The sequence below is a fragment of the Physeter macrocephalus genome, chromosome 14 (genome assembly GCF_002837175.3).
Source record: "Physeter macrocephalus isolate SW-GA chromosome 14, ASM283717v5, whole genome shotgun sequence".
Taxonomy (NCBI): domain Eukaryota; kingdom Metazoa; phylum Chordata; class Mammalia; order Artiodactyla; family Physeteridae; genus Physeter; species Physeter macrocephalus.
Window position 1 is genome coordinate 106448942 of NC_041227.1, and position 8738 is coordinate 106457679.

The window sequence follows — 8738 nt, forward strand, 5'->3', positions numbered from 1 at the left end:
AAGTGGTAGGACACCCCCAAGTTATTCAAAGAAAAACCACCAGAGGAAACAATTTCAAATCTGGCTTTACAAGCATGTGATTTAAAAATAACTCTGCCTTTGTCTGCTATAGATGACTTCCCTAAAGGGACTGCTGTCCTTAAAGCAATTGCTCAATTCTCCGGGCAAATTGATTCTTATTTTTCCAGTACGCAGCACATACCTCCAGGAAAGCACTCCCGGATACCACCTCTGATAGCATCTGACATGCAAACATCGAAGTGGTCAGGATGATTTCCTGCCATCTCTGCTGGCCTGGGAAAGTCCAGGAAGCTGCATCTCAGGTGACTGAGAAGCCCGTGCAGGTGGCTATAGCATCCAGGAACCACCACTCTTCCTTCATTAAGATGTCACCCCAGAAAGCTTAGCAATAACCCCATAGCCACAGGAGGTTTCAATGGATCCCTGGGTTATTTCTTCAAGGAAAATTGTATTCAGATATTTAATTCATTCTTTGATCAGATAGCTAGACAGAGGAATAAGGATGTGCATATAAAACAGGAAAGGGGTTGGAGGGCAGTCAGGGTAAATAGTAAGAGAATTCACAAGAACGCTCACCTTGTCATTCCAAGACACGCTTGGGGTAAACCTAGAAATGCATAATTTGTCACCTCACGGCTTCATTTCCTTTCAACCACACAGGCAGCACTAATGGCACAATGTTACTGAGTGTAACTCAAAAGATGCATGCTGAGCAGAGAGCAGAAAACAAATGTTTAATAAAATTGCTTTGCAATTATCTTCTGATTAGTCTGATGTCTCAGTTTTATCAACTAAAAGTGTATAAGTATACTCTTATTAACATTATATTTCTTCTTGGCAACTTAAGGTCTCCTGACCTTCTCAAAAGTTGTGCCATAAAGCATTACAGGAGGTAAAAAGCATCCATGTGTGTGACAGGACCCTGAATTAAGCGCAGATTCTGTCATTCAAATCGAAAGTCGAGATCAGTAGTTCTCAACGGGGGTGATTTTGCCCTCAGGGGACTTTTGGCAGAAACTGGAGACATTTTTACTTGCCACAGGTTGCGGGAGGGGGTAGTTTTACTGCTTTCTGGATGATAGAGGCCAGGGATGCCCTTCAACATCCTACAATGCACAGGACAGTCCTTACAACAAAGACTTACCTGAAACGTCAACAGTGCCAAAGCTGAGAAATCTTGCTCTAGACTGAAATTCTACAATTCCCAGAATGTTCACAGCTACATCTGTGCTCTTCCCTTCTGAGGACTTATTTTCCTCAAGATTAACTTGGTATTTCTATTCTGGTCACCACTGTGATTACAGAGAATAATCAAGAACTTCCTCCTTTTGCAGGTTTGCTTGTGATATACCATCCAACAATTCCACATTCCCCAGAATTTTACTTTGCATTATCACCTTTATAATGATCAGCACTGTAAGAAAAGCAGTGTTATTTTACCTGCATTTGGTATTTTAAGAAGAGTTCTAACTTCTTTACCTTTTCTGTCAGGACTATCACTGAGTTTAAATGAATTGAAGAGTATTATTTTGAAGTGTGTTTCCATTATGAAAAAAGACGTTTAAATGAAGAGCTTATTTCTACCTACAAAATGATAGCCACTGAAACTCAGCAGTCCTTTATTATGGATTGCAAACCTGATTTGGGCATCAGAAGTTTCTGAAAGTCATTAATTAAATACTGATTCTGTGAGCCCTGACAAATGACTTTTAAGGAAGCTTCAAACTCCAAAACCCCAATTCTTGATTTTTCAATAGAAACCTAAGGGTGGGGTCCCAATATCTGCATGCCTCTTGGGAAAAAATACAGAGTTTCTAACATGGCACATATCCTGTACGTGAGAGAAAACTGAGAAATACTTGTCAACTGAGTATATGTGTTAGGCTTAGAATACCCCAAGCCAAAAACTATTGGTCAAAATCTCCTGACATTTCTCTCCAGAATAAAGGGTTATATACTGTACCTAATTACATTATGAAGGTATTTCAGAAGACAGAAATTGGAATAAATGATGAAAGTTGACACAGAATAATGATAGTAACTGCTCTCATTAAAAAATAACTAGTGCTAGTCATTTGACCCTTTATACATACTGTCTCTAATTTTCACAATAGTCCAATCAAATTGAAATTATACGCTCCTACACAAAGGGAAACTGAGGCCCGGAAAGACTGTATCACTTTGTAAGGTCACACAGCTACGAAGTGGTCAGTCTCATTCTGAAGAGAAGATGACTGAGGCATAACTGCACCTTCTCACTGGGGCTCTGTCCCCTTCCTCCTGGCTGTTTTCTCACTCTGAATGGTTATTTATTTTGTTGCCTGCTCCTGGGAAAATGGCCTGTGTGTCCTAAGTAACAGGGGCTCAGGGTCACATAAAGGAGTGTTTCCCTAAGCTTCTGTGGCCTTCTGAGGTGGTCAGAGGCTAAGACTTAAAGCCATTCCAGCCAGTAGCCTTGAAGTTATAATTCAAAGTGGGTTTTGGAGAAGGGGCAGCACAGAGAGATTTGATGGGAGAGCTTCAACTCCAACACTAACATTTCAAGGCAGGGGCGTTCTCTTCCTCCTCAGCACCGTTTCCTTTCATTTTAATCTCGCTCTGTGTGTCACAGAAATTCTACACGAGCTGAGGACATAGACTTCAGGAATGATCTCTAGCACAAGTCTCCCATTGTCCTGCTTTCTGTCCTCCCCGCAGCTAAGGCCCTTGGCTCAGCGACCTTCCTGACAATTTATCTGGCTGCATCTTTGTTCCTGGTTACCTGCGCTCGTGAAATGGCCTTTCTTCCTGTTCATTTTGTACGACAGGGTGCTAAAGGCACGAAGACAGAGCTCCCTCAACTTGTGTTTATATCTGAGCATTTGGCAGTGGGTTTTGAAGTACTGGTCATTTCAGGTAACGTTTTTGTGTAATATTTCAACACCATTTAAAGCCAGCCTTGTGGCCTTGTGGGTTTTGATAAAAGTGGATTACGTGTGGTGAACAGATGAAAATGAAAAAAAATATAAGAACAATTTGGTTTATAGGAATAGGAAAAGCAAGAGACGGGATCTGATGCTGAAGAAGGCTAAGCCACGCTTAATATGAGAGCTGCTTTTAGATTTAGTTTCTCAATCGACGACAAGATGAAATGGATGGAAAAGCTATCTGCCCCACACCCCTGACTCACATTTTTTTCCTTTGGGCCAGAGAACAATGCATATAGGTAAACCACAGCCTTATGGACAGTCTACCCAAATCATTCAGCAAGATCCTATTATCTGTGTATTTGGGGAATGAGGAAAAGAGACAGAAGATGAGATGGATGCCTAAATTATCCAAATCATTAACTGTAGGTTGGTATTTCTTAAACTGCAGTCCTTGGATCAGCTGCATTAGAATCCCCCAGGGAGCCGGTTAAAAATGCATATTCCTGGGCTTCATCCAGACCTGAAAAATCAGAATTTCTGGGGGTAGGTTCCATAGAATCTGCCTTTAGCTGACTCTCCAGGTGATATGCTCATTGAAGTGGGACAACCACTACAATGAAATACAAGACTCCACTTTTCAAGTGTGCTAAAGCACCCCTGATCGTTAAGACGTTTATATCACCCCCACCCTCTCCCTCCTTCCCCCTCCTCCCCACCTGAAGGGAGAACCTTCTGAGAGTTTACCTGGTCTGATGGGGCTCTGCATACAGTTTGGGGATGGGATGCCAGGGTGAATGGGTGCAGAGGTCCGACTGCTGAGGTCCATGACGGAGGGGGCAGCTGAGGAAGCCGGCTGTAGCGCGGGAGGGTGAGGGCTGTGGTCATGCTGAGACGGGCTGGGGGGAATGCCATTTTCCGACAAAAACTCCTCCAGGTCCATGTATTCCAACTGGAAAGTATCTCCGTCATAGGGAAGGGTTTTGTCCCATAAGGTGGGTCCCAAGAATGCTGACTGGGGGACCGTCGGGCTATTACTCTCATCATCCAGCTTCTTTTCCTTGTCTTTATCTTTACTAAATGCTGCAAAAGGTGGGGGGGAAATTGGAGTTTAAAAAAGAAAATGAAAAAGTCTTGCTTTTTTAATCCTCCTGGCTTCTGCTTCAAAACTACTTCCCACAAATGCCGGGGTTCTTCTCTAGCTGCTGGTTCTTGTGGATCTAGAGTTAAAAGTTCAGTCAGGACATGGATCTTTGCCTGTTTTTCAACGTCTTCCTATTTACTTTGGAAAGAAAGCACTAGTCCTCGGGACAGGGCTAGAGACTAATCTGGGATATAAACAAGACAGCACATGATTCAGTGCATTATTTGAGGAGACAATAATTTAAATCTACAGTGGTAAAATAACACCTGCAATTACATACAACTGCTGTGATTTTTAAGAAAACAGCCAATAACCAGGCATGATTTATCCTCCAGGAAATTGATTACAGTAACAATTTGAGGTCATTCATATTTAGAAAGCCAGTACATTCATAATTCTAATTTTGGTAAAGCAGGGACTCTCCACCCTTCTTTGATACCATGTACGGAGCACCTACTAACATACCTGGTTCTTTCCATATATTTTTCCCCCAGAAAAATCTCGTAATAAACTTGTAAATAGCGACGATTCCCATTCACAATGAAGTAATGGAGGCTCTGAGACTTAACAGGAGCTTGACCAATGCCTCACATTGCAGAGAGGAAAGCTGAGAACTGCCTAGCCCACATGTGTTTGCTTCTAAAGCCACTGAGGTATGTTGTATTTTACAAAAGATTTTTGTTTTGGTTTGGTTTTAAATACGAAGTGTTTTCTTCCTCCTCTTCCCCAAACACTGAAGTATGATCCAACTCAAAAATTGTACATGTATGCAATCTGTCAAAAGCACAAATATCAGAAAAGGTGGTTCCTCTCTATACCTGTGATGGAGGTGTGCAGCTGCTTTCTACCTGGAAGTATCACTCACCCCATTAGGTCTTTAACCAGCGCTCTGGATTTGGACAAGTCTAGTACTCAGGTGCGGGTGGCATCTGGGATTAAGCAATTTGGCGTCTGAGCTTCTTCCTCACAGAAACAGTCTCCACCGCCATTCATTCTAATCCTCTACTGTCTCATCTCTTAAGAATCTGACTTTAAAACACCCACAGATGCAAAAGACTGCAGGCAGCACCTTCCTCCCAAGCGCTCCTCCTTAAAGGGGAGTTAAGAGGGAAGCTATGTTCTGCAGACGGCGAACCAAACCCCTCAACTCTTGTAATGCAACAGGTTGCCCTAGGAAAGAAGATGCGAGTAATCCCGGGCTACTTGTAAGCCAAATGATCTTTCAAGACTTTACACTGAGGCGCACGGTTCACCGCACGGTTCATATCTGCTACTGTGATATCGAAGGCATGAAACCCAAACGACAAATCCCTGGCGGCACCAGCTGGGTTCGGCGCCTCCTCGCACGACCCCTCCTGGCCCGCTCCAACCAAGGTTGCCTGGGGAAGGTTTGGGACTTACCAAGAAAAGGCTCGAGCCAGAGGAGGCTCCTGCGCGGTTACACGTGAGCCTGCTCCGCTCTCCCCTCCCACCAGGAAAAGTGCACTGGGAAGGTGTCAGCGCTGGGGGCGTGCGCGGCATCCCGCCCAGAGACCACTCCCCCAGCCAACCCCAGCCCCCCCTACTCCCCTTTCTGAAGCACCCAGCCCGGGAGAACAGGCGTCTCCACTCTCACCTCGGGAGTTCCAAACACTAACAACTAACAGCAGCGATAAGCACGATCCCAATACCCAGGCTCTGTAGTGAGACCCCCCGACTCGAGCCCCTACCCGCGTGGAAGCCGGCCCTGTGGTTTCTCTCCCCAGCCCGCGCTGCTCTGCCTGCGTGCAGGCGGTTTCACTCTGCGTGCGGGTGAACCTCAATCTAGGGAACACCGACCTGTCAAGTTCTATCTCCCACCTGCGCCGCCCGAGCGGGACCCGGGAAGGCCCGGCCGGGTCCCCAACGCTATTTTAAACGTTGCTCAGCGAGGGGGTCCCCTCCCCTTTTTGAGGAGGAGGGATGGGGCGATAGGTGAGCTCCTCGATTTCATCAAAGCAAGGCCGGGGTGCCGGGGGCTGGGACGGAAGGGTATGGGTGCTCCAGCGGGGGTGCCCGGCCCAGGAGGGGGCCCCGGAAGCGTTGTTCCTTCCCAGAGCGGGGCAGCCAGGAGGGCAGCGCTCACCGTCTTCGTGATGAAGGGGGAGCTTCAGCGGGTTCTCCAGCAAGGACCTGAGCACGCCGTAGGGAGGCGGGATAAAGGTGGGATTCAGTGGGAGCGGTCGGGACATTTTCTCCATCGCGATGCACTCAAATTTTTTTTTTCTTAAAAAAAAAAAAACAAAAAACCCAACCTCCCCCAAAAATGTTGCTGAGCTTTTTCCTCCGTCCTTTGCCAAAAGTTCTCGCTTTCAAGGCGGTGCAGACAGGGAAGAAAAAAAAATTACTTATGTCTTTATAAATACATCTGCGTAAAAATATAAAAACAAAAAACTTTCGGGCTCCCAGTGCAGTCCCCAGAGAGCGCGCCAAGTGCCCGCGGGCTCTTCCACGACGTGCAGGATGCTCTCACTTGCCTCGAACCCCTCGTCTTGTTAAATGTTCAAAATTGCGAAAAAGAAAGAAAAAATATGCAGACAGCTGCAGAGGGCGGAAGGCACCGCACCGCCCGGCCGCGTCGCGCGAGCTCAGAGGCCGCGGGCCGTCCCACCCCACCCCCCTCCCCGAGCCGGCGGCCACTGCTCCCCCGCGCTCCGCTGCCCCGCAGCGCCGGGCTCAGCGCATCCGGCCGCCCATGTGCAGCGGCCTGACAAGAGTGACGTCAGGGCCCGCACCGCGCGCCGATAGGCGTGCGGGGGCGGGGCCCCACGCGGGCCCGCCCGCCGGCCGCCGCGTGTTTAGCGTCGTCGCGCGCGCCAATTTTCTGGGACCATGCGGCTCTGGCGGGCTGCAAAGAGGCGTCAGGGCGTCAGGTCCCCTGGGCCACCGACCTGGGCTGAGAATCTAACTTTTTCAGAGTAAGAAAAGGAATGAGAAAGTTATCTCAGTAGTTTTCAACCTGGGAATAATCTAGGGAGTTAAAAAAAAAAAAATACAGATGCCCAGGCCGCATCCTAGATCAATTAAATCAGACCTCTGGGCTGACATCCAGGCAACATTAGTTTTTAAAGCTCCCGGAGTGGTTTTAAGGAGCAGCCAAGTTCGACAATTATTGGTTTAGATCGAATTGAAAATACCCTTCTAAATATTTCTCCTGGCGCCAGCCAAGCTTAGCACCCTCTCTCTTGCCCCGTAGTTGCTAGAAGTTCTAATGAGTTACAAAAAGCAGAGAGGGGGACGACAGAGACTCGTTGTGAACTGTTTCCCATGCTTTGAAGGGGGTATTCATAGGGATAAACTTTGGCCTGAAGTTGAGTGAGGACAGGAGAGAGACACACAGGGAATGGTATTTCAGGAATATTTGCTCTAGGAGAGAACATATGACTGTGCCTGGGTTACGAGATCTGCACGGTAATTAAAATAATTTTGTAAAGTTTCCCTTAAAGTGGTATAGGCGTTTAGGACCGTCGCAGCGGCTGCAGCTTTGCCAGTTTGGTCGCAGGGCGCTGGTGGTCGCTGAGCACTGCGTGCAGCCGGGTATGGGTTGGATGGGAGCGCTGGCATCCAGGCTAGGAGAGCTCGCAGCAGGCATCGGGGTCTTCCACCCCGCCTTCGTCTCCTCGCTAAGATTAGGGTACCGTCATCTGGGGAAGGGACTGACAGAAGGAATGGGCACAAATTAAACATTCTTTCAATGAGGCAGAAAGGCCTCTGTAAAGACTGCCTCTGAGGTGGGATATGCTGGAGTCTCAGTGGCTCTTCCCTGGAGCCCCCGATGGCATCTGGAAGCCAGGAGACCAGGTGCAGGGTGCCCCCGGCAGGGTGACTTCTGGCAAGTGCCTTTTCCTCTCTGAGCTGCAGTTTCCTCGTAAAAGGCTTATGATCAAGTGACCTCTACATTTCTCCTCACTAGAAAATTATGAGGAAAGATAAGGTACCGTTCTAAGTGAGACGGTGCTGTAATGTTTCAGATTTCAACCAAATTCCAAAAACATCAGACTTTTAGCTAATGCCACATACATTTATTGAGCACCAACTGTATGCCAGGGACTATGCTGGAACTGGGAGGAAAAAGATGAATAAGATATCTAACCCTCAAGGAAGTTTAGTTTCAGGCCTGGCATATATGCGCATTATAAGATTGTCTTAAATGAGCAAAAATGGATAGATGGAAGTGACATCTCCAAACAAATCACTCAAAAATCTACTGGCTTAAAAGAACAACCATTTTATTTTCTCTCATCATCCTGCAATCTGGCCTAGGCTCAGCTGGGACTCTGAGATGGCCAGCCTTTTCTACCTCTCCATGGAGTGTCAAGGTTTCTCTACTTTCATGTGGCCTCCTTACATGGTCTCTTTGTGTGGTCTCTCCAGCAGTGTAGTCTGACTTCTTACGTGGCAGCTCAGGGCTGCCAAGAGCCAGCCATCCAAGATAAGCCCCAATGTGCAGTGCTCATCAGGACTTTTCTTGCTAATATTCCACTGGTCAAAGCAAGACACATGGCCAAGCCTCGAGCTAGTGTGTGAAGGGACTATACAAGGGCATGGAAGTTGGGTGGCATACTTCATTGGGAGGCCCCCAAAGTAAGAGTCTACCACAGTCATTAAGTTATTTTATCTTAAATAAAGGCAAATAAGATCAGAGAATT

The 8738-nt window shown here is 47.0% G+C and overlaps 1 protein-coding gene across 2 annotated transcripts in view; it reads right to left on the minus strand.

The window, feature by feature from the left end:
• Window positions 1-6700, minus strand: part of HLF (HLF transcription factor, PAR bZIP family member) — a 30141-nt gene extending 23441 nt beyond the window's left edge. Inside the window, exons 1-2 of one of the 2 annotated variants that reach the window (XM_007110936.4) lie at window positions 6176-6700; window positions 3675-4010 (exon numbers count right to left, since the gene is read on the minus strand). In XM_007110936.4, coding sequence (XP_007110998.1) covers window positions 3675-4010; window positions 6176-6290 — 451 coding nt within the window. In that variant the 5' untranslated portion in view covers window positions 6291-6700. The remainder of the gene's footprint in view (window positions 1-3674; window positions 4011-6175) is intronic. The other variant, XM_028499198.2, reaches the window with a different exon arrangement.
• Between the last annotated feature and the right edge of the window lie 2038 nt (window positions 6701-8738).